At 39.8% G+C, this 25,002-nt stretch overlaps 1 protein-coding gene across 1 annotated transcript in view; it reads left to right on the forward strand.

Moving 5' to 3' along the window:
* The window catches only part of aspscr1 (ASPSCR1 tether for SLC2A4, UBX domain containing), a 69,146-nt gene extending 48,354 nt beyond the window's left edge, over positions 1-20,792 (forward strand). The window contains exons 14-17 of the mRNA XM_088927670.1: positions 13,825-13,876; positions 15,324-15,393; positions 18,160-18,356; positions 20,637-20,792. Coding sequence (XP_088783796.1) covers positions 13,825-13,876; positions 15,324-15,393; positions 18,160-18,356; positions 20,637-20,647 — 330 coding nt within the window. The 3' untranslated portion in view covers positions 20,648-20,792. The remainder of the gene's footprint in view (positions 1-13,824; positions 13,877-15,323; positions 15,394-18,159; positions 18,357-20,636) is intronic.
* The last annotated feature ends 4,210 nt before the right edge of the window (positions 20,793-25,002 follow it).

The raw sequence follows: 25,002 nt of genomic DNA on the forward strand, positions 1-25,002 counted from the left end.
ATGAGAGATGTCTCTGGGATGGAGGGGGACAAGGGGGACCGAGAGGAAAGAAAATTCCTTCTAATGGTAGAAGGAGCAGGAAGCAGTTCCCAGATGTTGATGATGGACATCACAGCCCGGCCTTCCCTCCGTTATTTACCCTTATCTGTCACATGCAGCTGGGCCGCCAAGCCCCCCGAGTGTCGACATGCCCTTCCAAATGTGACACTCTTTTAATCTTCCCCTCCGCTCTGCACTTCACAAACCACTTCCTGTCCTCCAGCCTGCTTTTCATCAGCTCTTCCAGAATTGCTTTGTTTACTTGCTACCATCTTTTTTTTTTCTTCTTTTAACCGCTGCCCAGTTTAAGTTCAACTTTAGGCTAGACCCAAGCCATTGTAAGCAAAGTGTTGGTTTTAGTTCGAGGATTAGCTGCGATTTTCATTTCGTCCTTCCTTCTGTCCATTTATGCTGGTCTTGCCGTCAAAGCTGAATTCAGACTAATTCGAAAATTAGTACTTTGTGTTCTTTCCAGTGGTGGTACAGCATGCCTGGGGTGCTGCTGTTCAAGAAAAAGTCAGAAATATTCAGACTACATTTTACTGTACTTAGCTCTACAGCTGAGATACTCACATCTATCCTTCGTGCTAAATTTGTCCACTGAAGTATTTGTTTAAGGAACTGAATTACATTCTGTAAGCTGTGTTGACTTCATTTAAAAGCGGAAATCACAAACAAGTATAGGTTGTTCAAGGCATTGCAATATCCAAGTCACAATATAGACCTCTAATATACTGACTGATTAACTGATTTACCAATTAACCAGGAGTACAGTATTTCTTCTGTGTTCCTTATACTGACACCAGTGGTTTAAAATAAGAGACCCTGCAATGCAAAACCATAGCACTCTACCAGTTAATTAATGGAGGTTCTACATGTAATGTAGGGGCAGGGTGTTTGCCACATTTTATTTATTTTATTCATTCAAGTCATCTAAAAATTAAAACTTTCCCATTTAACCAATATATGTGATTTTTTTTTATCTGGAAAAAAGTGACTGTGCAAGGACGTAACCGGAAGAGTATTATTGCTGGCAGGGACCCTTCTCTTATCAAGAAGTGCTCTCTGAGACTCTCGATTATCCAAAGCCTACAGCTGAACCTTCCTGACCTCTGGGTTTTGTTTGATGTGGTCCTGGCCAGTGTGAGATGAAATAGAGTTGAAACGTTTATTGTTTCAAGGGAAGATTTACATGATTAGACCCCCAGAAATAAACTTTCCATTCCCACTTTAGGGCACAGGGAGGCTTTATTTGTATGAGCGTGTGTTTGTGTGCGCATGGCTTTTGTATGCTCTTTCATGGGCAAACAAGATGCAAATAATTTAGGTCCTTATTTAATTCACGAGATTCCTTTGGGTAAAAAAAAAGAGAACCAAGATAAACTTACAAGCACATGTGGCCACAATATTGGTGGGCTTAGTTTTAGTCTGGGGTTGGTAAGAGTTATCCCGCAATACAAACTGCAGTGTCATTTGTCTTGTGTTAACCCTGTGGTGGTGTTTCTGGCATATGTCCCCCCTGGTAGTAAGTTTTTCAAGAAGCCCTGCATCTATGTACCTGAGTAAAATAGCAAGCTACGAGCTTGGAGGGAGCTATGGATATAGATTGCTGTTAATGGAGATACAGCCCAGTTCTCTGACTTTCTAGTTAATTCAGGTAGGTGACATTCCATATTGGGAAGAAAACAGAAAAACCTAAATGAGGCCAGCTTTGTTTTTCCAAGCTTAATTGTTTGGGGGAAACATTTTTTTTATTGGAAAAAGTAAGGTGGGTCAGTAAGGCCTGTCTTTGCGCACTCTAAATTGCCTGTGTTCCCAGTTCAATCTTTGCTGTCTGAGCACAAGAGGCACAAAGGAGGGAACTGAATCATTCTAAAGCAAGACATGTATCAGCATTGTGAAGTTCACCTGCTGAGAACAGTAGAGAACAGTGCGATCGATGGTGATGCAATCTGCTAGAGCTAACTAAAACGTGTCTCAGCGGAGAGAATTACTGGACCTAAGCAGAAAAGTCCCTGAACAATACATTCTTTACTTTTAGTGGGTTAAGCATAGGAAGTGCATTGTTTTGAAATAATGTCCTCCTTAATCTACATCACTTGAAGTGGTCTCCATTTCACCATTCAGCATGTTTTAAAATAAGTGGTACATTATCCTTCATTCCATAGCTTGGAGATATTTCCTTGTGTTTTCCTTTTGTTAGTGAATGCACCACCTCAAATAGCATAAAAAGATAATATAGGAGACTTTAATGAAGTTTTTTTTTCTTGGTCATGGAAATCCAGTACTTAATCTACAAAGGGACATTCAACCTCTAATCCAATGGGATAGGTGCCCTTTGTACTTTTAATATCTCTTTTCCTCTCAGGATAAGTCATCAGTTCGCATCAGTGATTTATAAGGTGTTCATTAGTATTAAATGAATAGCTTGGAATGTAGCCTACCATTAAGATTGAATGGGTTTGACCTTCTTTGAGGTTTTAATTATACTTACTGCACAGAGGGTAGCATTTCATTCACTTGATAGAAGCTCATTTAATGATGACTGTCATACCCAAGCACATGTCAGAGGTGCCCCATGCTTCATGCAGAAAGGTGAAAACAGTTTGAAAAGTGTGCTTTCCATCAATGCTGTTGACACAGGGCATTAGTGTGAAGGGGGCTCACTTGAGCTTGCAAATGTATTTTCGACAGTAATAACACCTTGTACCTCCATTGCAAAGAATTAGTCATTTTGACGGACATTTGAGGCAGATTGTCTTTCAGATTAAGGAAAGGAAGTGTTTTTTTTTTATTAGACATTGATCGAAAAAAATATTTTTTGGTGTTGCAAGTTCCCAGCATTATTTTCCTGGTATCTCTCTCATAACTGCCACAGTGTGATGGTATACAGTGGTATGACTTACATCTGCTTTTGCTAAAGTCATAAGAACATAAGAAAGGATACTGGGGTCATTCAGCCCATCTAGCCCATTGGGTAGTTAATAGCTGAGTGATCTAAGGGATCTTTATATAGATATCAGATACAATACCATTGCTGAGCATCTTGTTCAATTCTTCCGCGACTCTTTGCGTAAAGAAGTGCTTCTAGCTCTTGGTTTTAAGTGCACTTGCCTCTAGTGTATGTGTTTATTTTTGTCAGTCTGTGTTTCCATAGTAGTGAAAGCAATTTGCTCCGGTGTTCTACTGATTGAGTTAGGACGTGGGAAGTCTAGACTGTTAAAAGCAGAGTGTCACCCTACAGGAGGGATCTCAACACTTGTTTGTTGTCTTCCCCATCATGATTTTTTAAATTATTATTATTTTAAATAATTGAAGCCACAGATGAAGCTGTAATACACCATGTCATATTTTCATAGGGTAATGATTGTTAAATGCAGTGATATTTGCAGATATTACAGATGCAGGAATGTTTTCTATGAACTATTTCCCCCCCTTTAAAAATGGTCTCCTTGTTTTCTTGGTTTATTTGGTTCTTAAGGTCCTGTTTCGCCCCAGCCTTCTGAGCCTCACAGCAGTTTCTGCGGTGGGCTCAGAGCTTTCTTCTTTATATGCCTGTCTTGCCTATTAAATTTCTTTTAGCATCAGGCCAACAACAGGCTCAAGGAATCTTAATCACTTTGTGTCATGTAATGGAAAGAATGTTTCCCATCCTAATGGGCCTTTGATTCCTCCGTCCCAGCACACCCTCTTCTAGGGCGGCCCTTCAGAAAGATCATTTGCTCGCTTGGAATGCCGTGTATCCTATTTAAATACACTGTTTCCACTGCGGAACCTGATAATAATAACAAAAATAATGATAGTCCTAATAACAATAAAAACTGCCCGGCAGACGCTGGCCCCAATTCTATCCACACAGTGTTTGTCACTTAATGAACAATGAACATTGCTCATAAATGACTGTCTGGTAGGAGGCAGCCAAGTGGGATCCGACTAGGCGTGTGTGTGTGAGAGAGAGCGCGCTGCAAGCCTCACATGCGTGAGAGCTGATGCTAATCAGGCTGAAGGTGACTGTTCTTCTTTTAGGGTGTCTTTTCTGATGCGGTTGGAAGTTGTGCCGTGAATTTCCCCCAACCCCTCCGGGACTCTTTGTTTTGTTTTTTTTTGTTTTGTTTTTTGGCGCTCTCTGTGTAGCCCTCCGGGCCTTTGATGTCTGTGCCCGACCGCTGATGGACAAAAGAAGATCCTGGAGCAGCACTACAGGGATTTTTTTGGGGGGGCGGAGTGAGCACCACGTGAAACTTTGAATTAAATGGCTCCCTTAAATCTGTTTGATTTACTGTGCGTTTCTAGTTTTTGAAATGAAAATGCATGAGTCAGGAACAAAGTCAAGAATGTGCCATACAGTGTTCCACTTGTGACTGCGTGGCTTCTGTGGGAATGACACTCCGGCTCTACTGCAGTTTTGTTTTGTGGACTTCCTGTCATGGAGCTTGTGGTTTTCAAGGACAGGCTTTAGTACAACTTACAAGCACAGAGAGGTCTGGCCCTCACCACCTCACCGACCAGCTCGTGCTCCGTGCAGTACGTTGCTCAGTGGCAGGTATCGGGTATCTCTTCCTGCTTTTTGAGGTAGAATCGCAGTTGTTCTTGTGAGATTGACTTATAAAAATATATTTTATATTTTAAAAAAATATTTTTTTAAATATATTTTCTAAATGTATAGCTATGTATGTATTTTAAGTTTTGGTTTTAAATCTTGGTTTTACAATACTTTATAGACTCTTTTTCAGAACTCTGCCTCCAGAACCATGCACACTGCCCACGAATAAGAACAAACCTTCTGCAGGGAACTGTGTTTATATCCATTATGAGATCTTTTTGGGAATACCTGGCACTTATTTGCAATTAATTTAACATACTGATGGAGAAAAAAAGCATAGTAATTAGGATGTTTTAGAGCAGGTCACAGTTACCTGTGACCTTTATGTGAGACAGACTAGATGGATGAAAATCCTTGACTGGGCTGCGAAGTGAAACAATGATTTATCTTCCTCTGAAAACCTATGACACTAAATAATCTATTTTAAACTTGCACCTGAATTTTGTTGCAGTACAGTGCTGATCAGTCCAAATGAAGATTGGCCCTGACTCTCTATATCACAAAGGCACTGCTCAGTGACAGTTCATCAGTTACCATCAATCTACAGACAATGTGTTCTGTTGGCAGGTCCATCTGCAGCCAAAAAATCTATTTTATGAGGTTGGGTGGAGACTTGTATGCCCTTAAACCACACTCAGTAGCATTCATGTGCAGAAATTGTTCTTGCACAGAGAAGCTTGGCTTGATGACATTTTGTTAATTTGTGACAGAGGTGAGGTGCTTTTTCTCAGTTTGTCTCGGACCATGTTTTTATCTGTTATGAGCTCCCAGTTTTGGTCCCTTGTGTTTGTAATTGTTGTTTTAAACAAAACTTTTTTCCAGCCGTGTGCTTTTGCACAACAAGTAGCCATGTTGCTGACTCGCTCACAGCATACCTGTCATGATGAGGGAATGAGATATGTTCCTCTCTCACCTCTTGGTATTTTGTGGTTCCTTATAATCATCCTTTTTGGTCTTATAAGCGTCAGTTTTGTAGACTTTAAATTTCAGCCTGGGACATCTTCCAGATTTTTTATGTATGAATCAGAGGGCAAACCAAGTAATTTGCATTCAGGCCGTCTCTTTTTCATGCCTTTTTAACATGCTTTGGGGGAAGGTGTCTCACACCTTAATTACTGTACACTGAAGACCTGGAGCCGAAAAGGATTCTCATTTTACAAGTGCTATATTGCTTTTGTTAGTTTTGTTGGTTCATCCAATCCAAAAAAAACTTTAATTTAAAAGCAGTATTTAGGTGGCATTCAACTGTAGCCCATTTAGATAGATAGATAATACTTTATTAATCCCGTAGGGAAATTGATGAATTGATTTGTGTGCTTATATTTTGCTATTAATTAGGATGCAGGAATTGTTCTGCAAAAAACGATATAACCTACTACATTCTATTGAAGGAGGAAAGGAAACAGGATTTTTTGCATTCATGGTAATAGAGCTTAATAAATATTGATGATATATTTCATTTATAGTACTTTAAGCATTTTTGTTATTTATCTTATTTATCTCTGAGATTGTATCTGTGTTGTGTGAAACTGGTAAAATAAAAATCAGATACTGTAACAAAACTGAGAAGCATAAAATGCTGCTGCCCATAAATGTTGGTTTTTAAGTGAAGTATAGTTTGATTGTATGCTGTAGGTTGATTTTGTACAGTGAGCGCGAATCCATTCTGTGCAGTTTGTCAGTGCATTAGAGTTATAGGTGAGATTAAAGTAGACTTTCTGGCGAAAACTAGTGTAATGAAATCAAAATAAAAAAACAGCTGAAGGCTAGGTAATATTCCATAGTAATTAGTAGATTAAAACCCTTAACAGTGTATGCATGTCTGACTGCAGGACATTGGAAAACTATACGTGTGATTGGGTGTATTTCATGTACTTTTTTGTCCTATTTACACTATAGGCATGTTTTTGTTTTTTCAATGCAGCTAGGATCCTTTTTCATTTTCTTCATATAGTCACAAAATTAGGACACATAAAGAGCTTGTTTCAAGCACTGAAAGGTCCATGATAAAAACTCTAGAACTTCAAATGCAACTAGTTAGCATTCAACCTCCATGTGTCACAGCTGAATGCTAACTACAATATGTGGACAGTTGGTGGCTAAATTCTTCAGCCTGTAGTTATAGTACTGTCGTAACATCAGCTATGGCCTTAATGATGATAACCCACTGTGATCGTTTAGGAAGAAAAGTAGACATTGTGTTTCTCTTTTTGACACGGGTCAGAAAGACAATTAAAGAAACATACAGAAGATAAGACGCTGGCTTCATCCTAATCTGGACACTTGGCAACTGCAGATGTTTAGTGAAAGTGGGTCCATTGTGATTTCACTCCATGAGATGTTATCAAGGAATTAAAGGAAAGCAGAAATTAAAGACAGATAGCGTTTAAGAACTTCAAACACCCTATAGAATAACAAAAAATGTCTGGCATTTGCAAGACTGTTTTATATACTTCATCATCATTGGATTTTACCAAGTCTTTAAACTTGTCCTTCTCTTCATCTTAAATACTACAGATATTTTCTATCCTGAAAATGTTTCATATTTCTCTTCAGCTGCAAAACCTTAAGAGATGCTTAATCTCTTATGCAGGAAAAGGCTTTGAAAGTTTCCCTTGTAATTAATGAGTTTTTAACTTTCTTGAAGAGACATTTCAGAAAATGACATAATGAAACAAACATTATGTTCAGTGTAAGTTATCTGAAGTCTACCTTAACTGTAAACAAAACATACATCTATGATATTTATTGAAAATGTGGATAATTGATACTGTTACTGCAATCGCATGAGTTAAGGAATTTGTTTGAATGCAAAACTGCAAACAGAATTGATGTGAAAACAATGCATTTGAGAAAAAAAAATCTACAGCTGAGTCAATTTGCTACTCAGAGTAGTGTTTTTATAAGTTCAGGACTGTTAGTATACCTTGGAGCTAAGCCATATCTCAGAGCTCTTAAATCTGCATCATACTTACACACAGCAGGGCAAAACCAACTGTGTAGCTAAATATACAGAATTTCTGACTCCTGGAGCTGATCTGTGTCTTGTATTCAAACCGCGTTGTCTTTGCAAAATCCCATCTCAGTGTCTTTTATAGATGTTGTTTAATTCAGGAAGATTACCCACTGCAGCCTAAAAGCAGACCACAGTCTGGGTTTTTTCAGTTTCTGCCATCTCTGTCTGAACTAAGACCAAGGCATTCCTAACTGATAAACCAGACATAAAGCAAAATACTGTATAATGTGCTTCTAAAAGATATATTGCATCTCATTTGAGATGTACCACATTTGCGTCAGACGATCCCAGAGGGCTTTTCTAAGGTGCCAAATTTGTTGATAGCTAATGAACAGCAAATTTCTCCCCATGCTTAGCTCCAGATCTTGTGGGAAGTGTTTGTGTGAACATTTTCAGTTGCCATAATTTTTTTAAAATTTTATATTATGTAATTATGCCTGCTGTAATTCTTTTCACTTTTTTCAAGCTTTAAGGTTGGGTTTGTTTTTATGTATCAATCCAGTACCTCCCACAACAACAATAATAGAATGTCATTAGCTCATTTCATAAAATAAAACCTCAAAATGCTGGACAATATCGCTTAATGAAGGAAAAACTAGGAGAAATAAGAAAATCTATAGAAAAGAAAAGCAAGGTCTTCAAGCAAGTGTTGAAAATGTTGAGGAATCTCTATAACCCAGCTAGTTCTTTCTATATAGTACATGAGCAGGAATCCACTCTAAAGTGACATTTGACAACTGACAAGTGCCTGTGCAGTTTACAGGGGAAGCAGCTGCCTGCTGATGCAGAGTACTTTTACTTACTACAGAAGCTGCAGAATTCAGGACAGACTGAAGCCAATTTAGTACCTTAGATAGAATTCTTACTCTTAACAAAACAAAGCCATGCATCAGTATTTAAGCATCAGACAGGCAGAACCAAGAACCAAGGGCCTTGACCAAGCAGTGTCATACAGGTGGAAGAAAGATACCCATGTGATGTCATTAACATGCAAGAGGTCAGGAGTAATTTCCATCAATACTGTGATTTCCGTATCGTTGGCAGCAACACGGAAGTCACCAGGTCCTGTTTTTCAGAATCTGAGGTCGTTTGGCGCAACCTGATCCCTAGTCATGGAAAAGGCATCCACGTGTTTCCCCATATTGATGGTCTTGAGTCTGTAGTGTTAAACCAGGACTACAGTGACATATGTGGTTCTGCTTCAGATCATTTATATTTGTTCCCAGAAAAATGAAATCAGTTCGAAATCTAATATTTTCACTTAGTGAGTAGTCCTTAATTGAGAGCAATTTTTGCAAAGGGGTCCCCCGCCAGGAAAGTTGGAGAACATGTTTTTTCCAACAACTCTTGTCATCTTTCAACCGATATTGGCATGAGGACCCTGGCAGCTCTCAGCACCGTCTCCAAGCCTGTCTGCAGATCCGGTGTTGTTGAGCCTCACTTGTGTCCTGGCTGGGCTCTCTTAAGGTCTTTAAGACTCAACTCCTTTTAGACTTGAAAAGCAAAAGGCCCAGAAATCCAGTGTTAATAAAACTCATCTGACATCCTAATGATTTTGTGTTTTCAGTTCCTTTTTTTTGGAATTATTTATTTGGTATTCTGTCTCAAGTTTCTCTTGCCACAACAAAGACAGATGTTTGAACGCTATCCAGTGGCACTTTCTGTACTACAAACGTCTCTGTTAAAACCCAATCTCACCTTTTGTTTTTGATGAACCAGGGCTCTCGCTTTTTTCAATTAAATGTGTTTAATTTATTCATGATTTTAAGTAAATTGTTTTCCCTTGTTTTTCAAAGAGCATGTGCACAGTATACTGTTTGTATATGTTTCTTCTCTGATTCTGCTGCGGCTGTAACCACATCAGAGCTTTCCAATGCTTTCCGAACTGTTGACAGATTTTTAAAAAATCCTGGGAATGCTGGATATTGTTTAGTAGATATGTTGGCTAGGATTCTCTAAAGCCCCATAGAACTCTTAAAATGTAATGTTCTTTTTTAGGTCACAGAAGGGATAGGATGTGTTAGTTCCCAACCAAAGTATGTCTTTCAAAAACTGAAGAAGAAACAAGCGAAAGAAGAGCAGAATGCAAAACCTGACACAGTCTTGTCTTGTAATATGTGGTTTTGGATACATCTTTTCCCAGACCTGCAAATGGAAAACAGCAATAAGCTGAAGAATCCTAAAATGAAAACACATTTCCCTTTGAATCAGAAAAAAATAATAAAACATAAAAAATTAGATTGGGCACTGTAGAAATGGCTGTCCAACCACAGAGAGGGTATGAACATGTTTGTATGGCAAGAAATGGAAACTCGTCTACCTCTTCATGGTATTGGAGATGGGTGCATTTTAATTCCTTGAAACAGCTCTCATCCAATAGCAGGTGTCCAAGTACAATATCATGTTTCATGCTTGTCACTTTTGAAAATGTTTTTAATGATGAAACAATAAATAATATGGGGGAAGTATACAATGCACATATTTTTTAAACAGGCAGCGCAGAAATGACTCCGGAGGGGGCAGTGTTCCTGCTCTCTTCGTGATGCCTGCAGAAGATCAAGGCCTTTCAGAGCCTGTTGCTGAGAGCCCACATGCTTCACTAACCTGAGAGGGAGTGTTTACTGAGGCTTGCGCTTCCTTTCAGCGTTGTCTGGGAGTGATAACTTAACAACGGCCTTTGCACCCCTTGGCATTTCCAACATGGGTTGGAGAGGGGAAGAGAGAGAGAGAACAAGGGTCCCATCTGCAGATTGGAAGAAAGCGTTCAGGAGCCCCCGACCCAGAGAAAGAAGAATGGTTAGATGGAGACGGAGGCAGCTCTGTCAGTTATGGTTTGCTGGCTGCCGGCTCAGTTCCTCACACCGCTGAACCTGGTTCCTGTGCCAGGGTTCACAGCTTAGTGGACACATTGGAAGGCAGGAAGGACCCGCAGAAAGGGAGGTCATTAGCATGGCAAGGTCAGGAAGGGAGGAAAAGGTTGGTCTGTCTGTCTTTTATTTCGAATCGCTTTTCAGACAATAGTTGCATTTTTTTAGACATCCTGGTGGGAGGAGGTTGGGGGGGGTTGCAAATTCTGTCTGTTGGTGAAGCAGGTGTAGGAATTGATAGTCTGTGGGAAGATCTCATCTCATTTCATCTCATAGGCCAAAGGCTCCACTGAGCTGGCATGGCTCTGTTTAAGTTTGGTGGCTCTTCCGAATCTCATGAACAGCATTTTCTCATACTTTACTTCCCCCCTTTAAAAAAATCTTGGTGGTCTTCACATACCTATAAAATGCCCCAAATCTGGATCACTTCAGTTTTGGTGTGTGATTACATTTTTAAACAGTAAAACTGCCCGTTGTTTTGCAGCCATGCTTCCCTTTGGGAAGAGTGGGGGGCGGGAATTCTTGCTGGCTCTTGGCCCGATTCAAGTGCCACTTGTCTCTGTAGTTTTCCTTACTACAGTACTGGATCTCTGCACCTAACTGACGGAAACGATACTTTCGCTGTTTTCTTTAGTATTAAACCTGCAAAAATTCCATTGGCAGTGATGTTTGGCTTTTCTGGACACACCTGATGCGTGTGTGATATTTTCCTTCCACCTTTGATCTCAACGCTGCTGGAGGGTAGTGACGGCTCAACCAAGTGGTTCTAATCATTAGCCTACTGTGCATGAGCTGGTATTCCTCTTTCCTAAACATGCACGCACAAAAGCAGGAGGGAGTGTTTTTGAACTTTTATTAAATCCTTTCACTCCACTTGCATATTCTGTCAGAATCAGCCTTGTTCTGGTTCTGGGTTCTGTTCTTGTATCGCCAAAATTTAAGGCTGGGAGGCAGCGGAGTTGTAGAAAGTCACATGGAGCTGGGGGCCGAGTATGAACAGAGTTTAGCTTTCGATTTGGAATTCTCTTAAAAGTGGGATCTATTTGAGTTCGTATTGGGGTAACTTATGTACATTGCAATTTTCTTCAGATTTTTTTTAACGTTAAATTTTTCAATGTAAAATCTTCACCTCTTAAGTGCAATAGAAATAGCAATTCGTTAGTGCGATTTGTAGCTACCTGTTTAGCTATTTAACAGACAGAATATATTTAAGTAGGTGGCTGCATCAGCATGCGTAGGCTGCAAAGGAAGAAGTAAAGGTTTGTTCCCTGCTGAAAAGAGAAGAAAAGAAACAACGTTTTGGCTGTGACACCCGAAGAAGGCTCCACAGCCGAAACGTTGTGTTTCTTTTCTTCTCTTTTCAGCAGGGAATAAACCTTTTCTTGCTCCTTTGCGGAATATATTTAATCTGTAAATATTCCTCTCATGGCTTTAAATTTAAAATACCTTATAATTACAGTTGTATTATCACATTAATTAAAATACAGCATTAAAATCTTGTCAATACAGATGTAGCCCCCCAAAAATAATTGTGAAATTCAGAATTTTGTTTTAATAAATACAGTAATTCTTTTTGCTTCACCGTTTAGGTAGGAAGTAGGTCTAAGGGAGATCACTCACTTTTAAGATGCGTTCCAAAAAATATGTTTGAATTCTATTTATTTGGTTGTTTTTTTTTGTGGCCGCTCATTTCAGAATTGCTAGTTAAATAATTTGGCTCCCTGCTGCAATGTGCACACCAACAAGAGAGGGAAGCCTGTAAATCATGGATCACCAAAAGATATCCTGCCCAGCTCAGGTTCACCCAACACTGGCGGCGCTCAGCCAATTCTCTGTGGTGCTGTTGAGAAACAGTCTCGGTAGACCGACTGGTATAGCCTGACTCGAACCAGCAGTGTCTGTCCTGCTGCAGGACTCGGCCTTCTGTCCAAAACAGCACTTTTCCTATCTGAGCAACCAGGGAGCATGGGTTTTTAAAGCAATTCTGCTTTGTTGCTGTTTTCAAAAGTCATAAATTCATAAATAAGAGATCACAGTACTGGGAAACCCGATAACGTAATCATTTTTGCACATTTTAGATAATCTAACTTTTTTTTTCTAAATGGTGCTTGCATGTAATGGTCTAAAATGCAGTTTAATGACTGTTGGTTTTCCCCTTAAGTGAAACTAAAGACCGTGCTTTAGTAAAAAGTTATATAAATCCTTTTTAACTGAAAAGATTGTTAATCTCTCACTCTGCTGTGTCTGTTTTTCATGGGGTGCATACATAAAGAAATCTCAATATTTAGACAGCTGCTCCGTTTCATCCTCTGAAAATATTAAAAGCACAGGATCCATAAGAAACATTTTATGGAAGCTTAACCATTAAGTAACGTCACACGAGGGGGAGGATGAAAGCTGGAAACACAAGACTAGTGGTATAATACCACAGTCACTGTGGATCAGACGCCTGAGTATAACTCTGTCCTCTTTGTTGTAAACTCAGGCTTCAGTCGAATTGAGCATTTTAAATCTGGAAAAGTAGCGCCTGCGGATTGTAGACTGAACCCAGATCAGAGGAGCAATCCACCTCTTGAAATTCAAACCGCGGGTTAAAGTTGGCATGCTCTCCTTGGCGCCGCTTGCTGATCAGTATGACATCACTGCTGCTGTCTGACATGCTCTGATCTCAAACAAAAACACTGGACCTGTTCCCTTACAATACAAAACCCCATAAGTCAAATTCAAAAGCTTTTTTTTTGTCTTTCAATCACAATGGCAGTGCATTGTGTTTTCTTTGGTGCGGTAGCCAGCTATTGAAGTGGTGTTTTAATGGGGTGGTGCTTTTTTTTTCTTTTCTGTACGGAGGTAAGAACAGGGACCACTTTGAAGATTGTACATATTTCTGTTCTTTTTCAAAAAAGACATTCTAAATTATAGCTTGTTGGGATTTAATCCATTCTCATGCTTGTGAGGCTTAGGTTTCAGACCTGGAAAGGGAAAACTTGTCTTTTTGGAAGAAGTGGGCTTTTGGGCCATCCTGTGCCCTGTGGCATTGTTCCTTTCTCAGCATCCTACATGAGCTGAAGAATTTTTGTTAGCCACCTTTGGGAGGCAGGCCTGTACTAAGTTTGACCAAATCACCCTTCCTAACTTTCAATACCTGAAATCGGATTGTCTCATATTTGTGTCCTCTTATTGTAACTTCTTATTATAATTGGTTCTTTTATCTAAGCAGTGTGTCTCTCATTCATCAACCCCTGATCTGAAAGACATCCATGTTGCCATGTGGCATAACTCTCTTTGCTTGTCTTGTTCAGGCGAATTTGTTTCCAGCAGCCCTGGTGTATTTCGGCTCTGATGTCAAGGCAGGTAGGTAAATTGCCTCATTTATTAAAAAAATGTTTTCAACTAAAAAGAAAAGGGCTTTACGTGTAATTCTTTTATATGGTTGTGTGGATGTAGTAGTGATGCATGCTGATTGGTTTTCCTGGACCTATTCAGTTAGCCTCTGCAGGCCTTCCTCCAGGTGTGTAAGCCTTGACGTTGCAATACATCAGCCTTTTTTCGTTTGTGTATGTAAAATGAAACGTTCAGCAGATGCATCCATGTAAAAACCTTTCACCACTGTGTCCAGCACTAAAACGACCTCTGGTAATTAACAAGCTAATGCACTTGCCCAGAGTTTTTGCCATTGGATTTGAGGGCCACATTGGTTTTGAAAGGGTAATTTGCTACAACCAAAGCAGCCTCATCATGTCACACCTTCTGAATATACACCATAGATTGCATGTCTTCCACTCTCGAGTCTTTACTTTCTCAATCTTGCAGCACTCTTGTCCTTTGATGTACTGAAACCGTCTTTCTAGGAGAATCCCCATACATTTTATTAAGTAAATTGGTTACTATTTGAAGTGGTGTATCTCAGCTCCACATGTGGGGCGCGTTGGAGGCAGGAATGACCTCTTGGAATTGGTTCTACAGACAGTTTAGAGGAAGACTGTTACCGGCTAGGTAGTAATGGGCCTGCTGCATCCACTCACTTTCAAGACAGTTCTCCGTCAATTTTATTTGGTTAGATACTGTATGTAGAACACATGTCACAAGTGTCCATAGTCTGGATGTAAAGAAAAAAACAACAACTCTGTGCCTGCTTTCTAGTAGATGAAAAAAACTTAGGCATATTGCAGGAAAAATGGGGAAATCCAGCCTGACATTTCATCTGAATATATATTAAAGTGAATGGTTTTGATCATGTTCCTTTCATTCTGAGCCTGGCGTTAGTGGTTTCTTATTTTCTAAGCTCCCCTGGTAACCACCCTTGCCATGAATCCTGCTTTGCCTTTCAAAAGAAAGTACAGCAGTTTTTCGGTACTGCTGTGCCAGCTTGATAGAGATCCACGCAGCTGAGCTATTGTGAGAAAGACACTGTTCTCACACACCATTGAAAACCCAGTGAGAAACATCACTGTGTGCTTTCCTCAAAGTGGTGGGCAAACAGGACAGAAACACGCTACCAGTGTCTTAGGCACTGAAGAGTCTTTGAGTGTTCGTATTTATTATAATACATTTTTTTTTAGTATCTGGGAAAAATCATCAAATAGCAAATGATTTAAAAAATGAAATCATCCCCCGTCACTCTTAGATCTGTGTTTAATCCTTTCTGATACTTTGAGTTAAACAGATGTACAGTAAAGATCAGTATTACTTATTACCCTAAAATACTGTTATTAAAAAGAAAACAAAATACAGTTTACACTAGGGATATCTCAAGTATTATTGTCTTTTAATGCCTGTGTTCTTTTCCGGTGTTTTGCAGATTATTATTTACAGAAGCAGCTGCTGGATTCCAAAGTTCCTCCTCAGCAGGCGGATGATGCTGTAGCTGGGTAGGCTTCACAACGCCTTCCTGTCACTTACAAACTAACAATATTGTCTGTAGAAAGCTGCAGGCCCATTTGCATTGAGGACACCCTGCTTAGTTTCAGTCATTGTGTTGCTATGCTCCACATACAGTATTATTACGTAGCATATCCATAAATAGAATATTATTTATTATGAAACAAAAATACAGTATAGCATAGATTTTAACCTGTATCTGTCCATCTATTTTCTAACTGCTTGATCAGATACAGGGTTGTGGGGGGGCATGGACTGTCAAGCAACAGGCGCGAGGCAGGATGAATACACCCTGGTCGGGACGCCAGTCCACCGCAGGGCGCACGCACTCACACCTGGGTCAATTTTCCCAGAGGCCAATTAACCTAGCAGTGTGTCTTTGGACTGCGGGAGGAAACCCACATGAAGACAGGAGGGAATGCACACTCCTTGCTGATAGAACTCGAGGAATTGAATCCAGGACCCCAGCACTGCGGGGCCGCAATGCTAACTACTGCACCACCGTGACGCCCTGTTCGGATTCATATAATCTTCATTTTTTAAGTCAGAATTGGCAACTACTTTTCTTTTTATGCTGCCCTTCTGTTGTGCTGCAGCTGTCACTGACAACGTGGAGCTAGTCAGAACGTCAATTTCGCGTGGCTGGCTGGGGACACCAATATCGGGGGGCTGTGGAGCTCCACCTTTGTTTCAGATAAGCACAGCCCTGGAAATGAGCCAGCTCCAGCCCCACCTTGCGTCACATGTGCAAAAATGCATCATTTGTGCTTGCCTTGAGTATGTTCTTAGTTTCAAGCTTTTAAAAAAGTCTTCTTTAGCCCTGAATATTAGTTCATATCATGGGTGTCAATGCAAGTGCAAAATTCTAACGGATCTGATTCCCATCATTGAATTTTTCATCGATTAGGTTTTCTTCCTGCTTCCTCCCACACAAAGTAGTTCCAGTGACTTCCTTTACATTTGTCTTCTAATAGCTTAAAAGGGCATTTAGGCGGAATATTTTAATAAAAGGAATTTTTCTGGGAGATGAATAGATCACATGACTTCTAGCATATAAATACCATTTTGCATACATTCTTACAGTAGTTGCTCGAAATGTTTTATCTTGTTTATGGAAGAAATATATATTATAAACATTCTTAAAACACACCAATACAAGTCAACATCACATTTCTTAGTGGAAAACCATAAAATGCATTCACTGCTGTGATAAGATCTTATTCACTTTTCGTATGGTTATCAAACTTTTTTAACCCAGACTTCTTCATGTAATCTGGGTAGAACGGGTTGTGCATCATAATGATATCCCCAAAATGTTGAGCTGCAAAGTTATTTCCACACATCCTGCGAGATCAAACCAATAAGCAATGGGGACACTATAGCGAGATAAGAGTCTGCTGCTGCTGAAGGCATAGTTTAAGGGATTAGGTTATATTTATAGAACACAGAGTACAGGAAACTTTTAATAATGAGGACCTCAAATAGTTGACCTATGATGTCTAAAATGAGCCTTCCAAATGCAAAAGGTCATTACTCTGCTTTGTGTCAGAGAGGTGCCGCAGGAGTCCTCCTGTGCGTTTTTCTTGCACTTCCACCTTTTTGAAATTTCCTTGCATATTTGGTGGAATTAAGGAATGAGGTCCCTTTTAACAGTGCTGTACAGTTCAGGCACCATCAGAGAGATATATGGGGGTAGTTAAAGCACATAACGGGGGATTTGAGGATGAGGTGAATATATACATTTTTTCAGGTTGACTTGAAGAGTTTTCCAAGTGCATTATCAGGTAGATTATTGAAAGAATTAGAGCACTGGAGTCTGTAGTCCACCTGGGGTCCTTTGAGTGCATTTAGGTGGTCCACAATAAAACCTAGAAAGTTCCTGCAAGATAAATGTTACACTGACCTTTGTACTCTTAAACCACGACATTTTCAGTAGTTAAAACAGTTCAAGTTTTCTCTAATTCAGATAAATGCAGTGTTTGGTACTTGATCCCAGAAAGTATACTATAGTTTTTATTTAGCACATACTTTAGAATTTAGTATCAACACACTCATAGAGATACAGTAATTCTGCAGAACGATACTCCCTCTGAGAACTTTGAGAAAGATTTGATAAGTACCTTAGGCTTATTGTAGTATCAGTGAACAGCGTTTGTGAACACACGTTCATATTTCTCTTCCCATAAACCTGTATAAATGTTTGTGGCCGATGCAGAGCTACCACTTTAGGAATAACTGTGTGCAATTCTGCATCACTAACCAGTGACCCACCCACCTTGGCCTGTTGCAGGGATTTTAGTTATTAGTCACTCATGCCTAAATATCAACAAGGGCCGCACCTCCGAGATTTCCTGCACATGACATTTAGGTTTAAGCTTCATCAGCACTGGAAAAGGAAGCTGGTGCAGTACTATGTTAATATCGGTGTGTTTGATCGGTCTATAATTTAAGCTCTTCACAGACCCCCTTGTGCCAGGGGTCAGCTATTACCTCCTTGAAACTAAGATAGTCCCTTTCGCCATTGACGTCACTCGAGACTTGGGATGTATTTTTAGAAGCTGTCCAATACTAATTTAACAGTTTCTCTTTGTGTGATCTGTGGCAGGGTTATGTAAGAGGATTACTTATTGTTATTGCCTGAGCTCTGGTAGCATAGGCCACAGGACTAGGGTGTAAAGGGGCTGGGGGAGTGTGTCCAAAAATAGCAAAGCCCTTAGCCTAATTGTCCTTTCCTTGTGCTCTGTATTCTTTCCCAGCTGCATGCCCAGGTCGCCGACCCCATCATCCACTTCAGCGGATTCGGAAGAGTTTTTTCCGCCCCCCTTGGATTCAAACGCGCCGGCCAATCAGAAGAGCACAGCGGCAGACCAGCCCCAGCCACAGACTAACAGCCAAGCGCCAAAACCAGTTAAGACTGATCCCAGCAAAGTGCCCAAGTGGCTCAAGCTCCCAGGTGGGTTCCGATTGGTACAGCAGCAGCAGCAGCATAACAGAGACCAGGGTTAATAAAATAGATCAGCAGAACAGAAATGTTAATGCAGTCCCTTGCCTGATGTGGCCAGCTGCTTTGTCTACCCCGGTCATACATGTGAAAGTGTTAACTATTCTCTATGGGATAGCCTCATTCCTAGCTTTTGAACGCAACCACGACTATATGACTACACTTTCCATATGTCGCTTTTCTCACGTCTTGTATCCCAGATCAGCTGTGAGGATCCGGTTCTTTGAGAGGGTGAAAGTGCAGTGTATTCTAGATGTCAAATCTAATTAAATCTTTGCCACAGTCAAGAACGTTTTTTTCCTCTCATCTGATACAGCGCAGGCCTTTCTTCTATGTGCGTTTGAAATGTTTTCTTGCTGGCTCATAAACATTAATACTTTCTGGCAAATTTCTCACATGTTGCTCTACCCAGCCGAGCCCCTTATTTCATGCCATGCATCAGAGAAGAGACCACAGGGCTTCCTGTCCCGTTCCACTAATACAATACAGCCCTTGAGAATTCCTTCCCTGTGTGTTGTCAGGAAGCAGCCGAAGACACACAAGTGACTCAAAAGATAAGGATGCTTTTGACACTGGATTAGCTAAGGATGCTTTTTTCACATCAGATCGTTTAAAGGTTCTGCGACACTGAAATTTAAACAATGGAGTTTAAACACAAGAATCTGAAGAAAGTCAGATTATCAATGAGCCACATGAAAGTCAGTTAATGTGTTTTACGGGTGCATTGTTTTCAGGTTTCTAAGATGATTCAGTGCCATAATTGAATTTCCATGCTGCCTTGAGGGCTGAGTGTCGTGTGTGAGTGTAATGGCAGGGATTAATACACCACTGGGTTTTGATTTAGCCTTTCAGGTATGATGAAACACAGCCGAAGAACATTGACCTGTATGGATCGTCTTAAATTCACTCTTTGGTGGATTTCGGAGAATAAAGGATTTATATTGTACAGACAGTAAAATGTGTTCCCTATTGTTCGTTTAATGTTAAAACCTTGAATCAGGTTTTGTCTTTAATGTCATCATCACAACAGAAGTTTGCCAGATTTCCATTGTTGAGGAATACAAAAGGCCTCAGTTTTATTTTCTGCATTTTACAAATTCTATTAAATGTGACGTGCCAAATTGCATACATGTTTTCATGATTGCAGTAAAAAAGGGTGTGTGTTTAAGTGCCAATTTGACTCCACGATATTCATGTGCGGCTTGTTTTCTTTTGATTTCCACGTGTTATCATTTTAGAATGGAAATCCTATTGTTTTACAGTTTTTATGGATTTGGAAACTTGAAAAAAAACTTGAATGCCTTGGCAGGTGACATGCTACTCAAGTCAGTGTTGGTATATTGTCAAGAAATGTGCAGATTCTGTTCAGTAATTGCTCTCAGTGTTTTGTATTTTCTTGGTATGGACCATCAGGTGACTCATAGTACAGAAATTATATAGGTGACAAATTTTTGATGTTAATTAATTAAAATGTAAACTATGAGAACGATTCATATAAGACTCAAGCAGTAACTCAACAAGGGCGGTGTGGTGGCTTTGTGGCTAAGGATCTGCGCCTGTGGCCGTAAGGTTGCCGGTTCAAATCCTGCGGCTGGCAGAGGAATCCTACTCCAATGGGCCCCCGAGCAAGGCCCTTAACCCCAACTGCTCCAGGGGCGCTGTGCAATGGCTGACCCTGCACACTAACCCCAAGCTTCTCTCTCCCTGTCTGTGTGTCTCATGGAGAGCGCCAGCTGGGGTATGTGAAAAAGACAAATTCCTACTGCAAGAAATTGTAAAGGGCTAATAAAGTGATCTTAACTTATTTTTTCCAGAGTTTGGGTATTGTTCAAGAATTGATTAGTACTGCATATAGACTCTTTTTTATAAAATCAGCTAACAAAGCACCAGCTTTCTTCAGGGGGAATCTTTTGGCAATTAATGGAAACTAACATGTTTGGCGTTTCATTAAAACATCTGGGGAGATTTTTAAATCAGTCCGATTCAATTTTTAAAAAACAAATTGTGATTTATCTGTAGTTCAAGAGGAAAAAAAATATTTGAGAGTTCTTTTCTACACAGTTGAAGAAAGGTTTTGATGAACATAAACTATCCTTGTAATTTGCTTAAAATTATTGTACCTATGCATGTTTTTAAGTAAATGTGCAGATTATAGAATAGTTTTGTAAGCTATAAACACTTTTTAAAATGTTAATATGTGTTTTAAATTGCTCTTTATTTGTTGTTTTTCAGGAAAGAAATGAAAATGCACTTCCTGAGAAGGGGTTCCAGAACTTAATTTAAACAATGAAATTTTGGATCATGCTAAGGTTCACCAAGAGTAGCTTTAGAAATTGAGGATTTCAAATTGACTTGATGTTTTACATTAAAAGATGTAATTTGCTGCAATCATGATATGTTTGCCTTTTTTTGTAATGGTTTCTTTTTTTCATTCTGTTCTCAAGTTAAAATGGCAAAGAACAAAACGTTTTAGAAGGAAAACATCTGTTACAAAAATGTAGTGTGCTCACATTTCCCATACTGTAGTACTGCAGATACACCTGCTGGTTAGGCAGCATTTTAAGATAAATACCAGAATGTATTTTCTTGCCTCTTCAGGTGAATTTGCTAGTCTTACATGAAAGATTCCTGCTCTGTGATTGAAAGAAGCTGTTCCAATGGCTTGTAAGTAAATCACAGGCCGGCGCAGCACTAATCATTAACCACATGCAGGAGGAACACTGGCTATGACACACCAGAGACGAGCAAGTAACACTGAATCCTACTCTGGCTGCCACATCCACAGCTATTAATACCGCTGCCACAGCCTAGAATGTGACCAATAATCACGATGAGAATGAGAATGATAATTATAGTGATAACTAGTGAAAGTTTTGTTACAGTATTGTTTATCATTGTTAAGCTCTAATACTAGACTTAGTCTTGCATTTTGATCTATAGAGGAAAAATGTGGTGGTGGTAATAATAATAATAATAATAATAATAATGCCTCAAAGTTCTATGTTGGCTGCAACGCCTCAGTGTCTGCAGAACCCATTTGATGGGAGTGATTGGAAAGCTACTGCGACTGGATTTGAAACAGATCCGTCTTCATTTCCTGGGAAATCTCTTCACTCCGGGCTGGGAGGCGTCGCGCAGCGCTGCCTTCCTCACCCACATCCAAAAGCCTGGAATCCCTGTCGATATTTTAAACCTTTAATGTAGGATCAAGAAAGCCTTAACTCATTAGAAAGACTTACTCATTTTTCTTTCTTATTCATCCTGACTGCTTTCATATGTTTTATAAATATCGCCTTGTAATTTGTTCCACTAAAATACACAAAGAGTTCATTTAAATCCCAAAGCTAGAGGACAGTAAAACCTTGTCCTTCTGCATTAGCTGTTTAAGCTCCATATACTGCAGCAAAACTGTGCTCAGTGAGGCTCTTCTGTTGATTTTTCAGGCTCATTCTATCAGTTGGCTTTAGGGATACGGCAGATATCCTTTGCAGCGACGTTGAACTCTTGAGTTGAACTTGATCAGTTTGGCAAGGAATATTTAAATACAATGAGCACTAGCCTTAGAGGACTTAAGGATATTCTGATTTTAGTTCCAAACAATCCCTGAATTACTTAATTGAGCACACCAGTTTACCTGATCATAGTTAAATTGTTGCAGGGCTTTAGCAATTGATGATTTATAATGTAATAAAACCTTGTCCAGGAAACCCCTGTTTTAAAAACTAGGGGTGTCCTGGCTTGCACAGGCATACAGAATTTATTTTTAATTAAGTTAGTGAAGCAGTTTCTTAATTTTGCATCTGATCTGCTGTCTAGTGGTGCTGCTGGTTTATAATAGCTGCTGCATGTCATCCAGGTAGGCATTTCAATGCTGGATAAGGAGGGTCCTCTATATACAGTATGCAAACTGCTTTGGTACTCTGAGACAAAATGCACTTATAAATGCATACAATGGGAGGTAATTAATATCGAATGTAATGAAAAACGAGTTATTTTTTTTGCTACTTATTGTACTTGTAAAAAAAGACTTGATTTCCTCATCTAATCTATATGATTTGGTGGATACAAAGCTTATAGATGAAATCTGATCAAATTTCACTTTAGTTTTTGGGGTTTTTTTTGCTGCTGGTGCTCAGTGAAAACAGAGGTAGGCAGACAATGGTAAGAAATTAAAGAAACAAGCTCAGGTCTGGTCAAGCTCCACGTCTTTTTGCCTTCTCTGACCAAGAACATTGTGAGACATGGTTTTGGTTGATCTACTGTAGTTGTTAGCGTTTAAATCCACTGTATGTTCATTTATGGCTCAATTTGTCCTTCACTTCATTCCAGCCATCAAAACCCATTTTCATTTTCAATCATACAGTTTAATTTACTTTTATGTGAATATTTGCCAAATCATGCCTTGGACTCATGGAGGCACTCATTTTGATAGGTTTTAAAATATGATTTCACCCTTGCCTTGCGCAACCTACAGCGGAAAGTAGATTACAATTGACAGTACGACAATCCAGTGCTATTAGGGTGTCAGCAACGAGAAACCGTTTTTTCTGACATCAGTGCATTGCAGTGTTGTCCCTTGAATCGTGCCAGAAAGAATTCTCATGGGTTCAGAAACATTATGTTTGATCTGGGTAAAGACCTTTGTCAGTAATGTCTGTTCTTGTTACCAATGTACATACAGTATGCTCACAGGCCATGAGTTAAACTCTTTATTTAATTAGTCGGACTTTTAACAAAATCGTAACTGCAAAGTGTAAGCTTCTTTATAAAGCCAAAGTATAAATACTGCATGTAGACAGCTATATAACGTGCAGTTAACTATATAAAGTTACACACCAACCCTAATACTCACCCACACAATACACATACGTTCTCAGCTGTTACAGCCCCTTCATTTAAAGCAATGCACATTTGTCATTGGGATTTAAGATAAGCTTCAAATTTTATATGAAAACAGTAACCTTCCATTTGAACAAATAAAATCCATCTGGACATGCATATTTCTCTATGCAAGATAGTTTGTGACTCAAATGTAGATGTAGTGGTAGTTGAGGTAATTGTAAAAATTCTACTAGAAAATAAAATAATTGTGCCTGTTACGTCCAAAAAAATACTATTAAAAGAACTTGTTTCCTAAAAGAGACATCATCATATCAACACTTGAAACTTGAGTAAAAGTGTATGTCTCTTATTTTGGTCTTTTGTGATATTTTCAAAGAGCAGGAGAGAGAAATTATTGTCAATCCCGGCACATATTATTTAGTTTAGACTTACTCTTTTGGATCTGGGATGAGGCATTCCTAAACGATTTTCCGAAACCCATTTTAAGGAGAGGGGAGAGTTAACCCTGAGTAATTTTAACTTCCCAAATTGCGTATTGCTTTTAGTTGGCCTCTTTTGCAGAAAAGGGGCAACTAATCAGTTCAGATGATCAAACGCGATGGGAAAATGCGCTGTTATTTGCTATATACAGAGAATAGGAGGACTCCCTTCAACCAAGCAGGCAAGGAGTGTTTGCAGATAAAGCAGAACAGGAAAGGAGCCAGATGTTAAATATCCTTCAATGAGGGATCAGGGGGTGAAGACTCTGCATTAACATTGTTCAGGTGTTTGGTTGGAAAAATAGTAACCATGCTTTGATCCTTCCCTCCTTCCCCCCATTTGGCCAGACAGATGTTCTTGGAAATTCCATTACTCAGAAGACACAGAGCAAGATGAAACGTCTGCCATTTTTAACAGCAGCGCCCCATCAGGGATCGGGCACCTGTGTCCATGCTTGCCCCTCGTGCCCTGTCTGTTAAAGCGCCACCGCTGTGGGCGTTTCCTGTTGACCTGGTGCATTGCTCTGGAAAAGGCCCGATCTTCCTCCAGAAGCCAAGTCTAATTTTGTTTTTTGCACAACCTGATCTTTCAATTCTGCCCATTCGCAATTGACAGTCGCAGTCGTTAACGAACCCAGCAATAAAAAGTGGCAAGGACATGCATGAGCTGAAACGTTGGTCTCCTCGGAAGCATTTTTGCAGATCCTGCAGCTCTGTGCGCTTGCGGTTTGCTGTGTTTTTGTTCCATCATACTTTCATGCAATAGTCATTTCCACTGGAAATCTGAGCTGCTGGACAGAGGCATTGACTCAGGTCAGGGAGCATATAGGTGCCTCCCAGGTATGTGTTACACACCACATCAATCCACCTCAGTCTTGCTGTAAGCATTCTCTCCCCGTTAGTCCTGTGCCTTGGCACAAAAATTGGTAGCAAATGTGACAATGCTGCTGTGTTTTCTTTTCGGTCTTTCTGAGGTCATTTTCTTCCATCTGTGGCAGAACAGAGGTTACAGCAGGAACGGTCAGGCTGAGCTGCTAATAATCCATCGCGACATGCTGTCACAACCCTTTTTTTATCTAGTTACACTACTGTCGTTTCAATAAAGTGTTAAAAGATGAATGCCCTGCAAAGTGCTTTGCTATGACTGTTAAGACTGCTACATTGAATTGTACTGTATGAGGTTTGCAGAGTGGGGCTTGCATGAACTCCCAAACACATGCAATATGTGAAAACGATGGGGTTTTTTATATAACATAGCTGTACCACCAACCTGCAGA

This window comes from Atractosteus spatula, chromosome 11 (genome assembly GCF_055471065.1).
Source record: "Atractosteus spatula isolate fAtrSpa1 chromosome 11, fAtrSpa1.hap1, whole genome shotgun sequence".
NCBI classification, from domain to species: Eukaryota; Metazoa; Chordata; class Actinopteri; order Semionotiformes; family Lepisosteidae; genus Atractosteus; species Atractosteus spatula.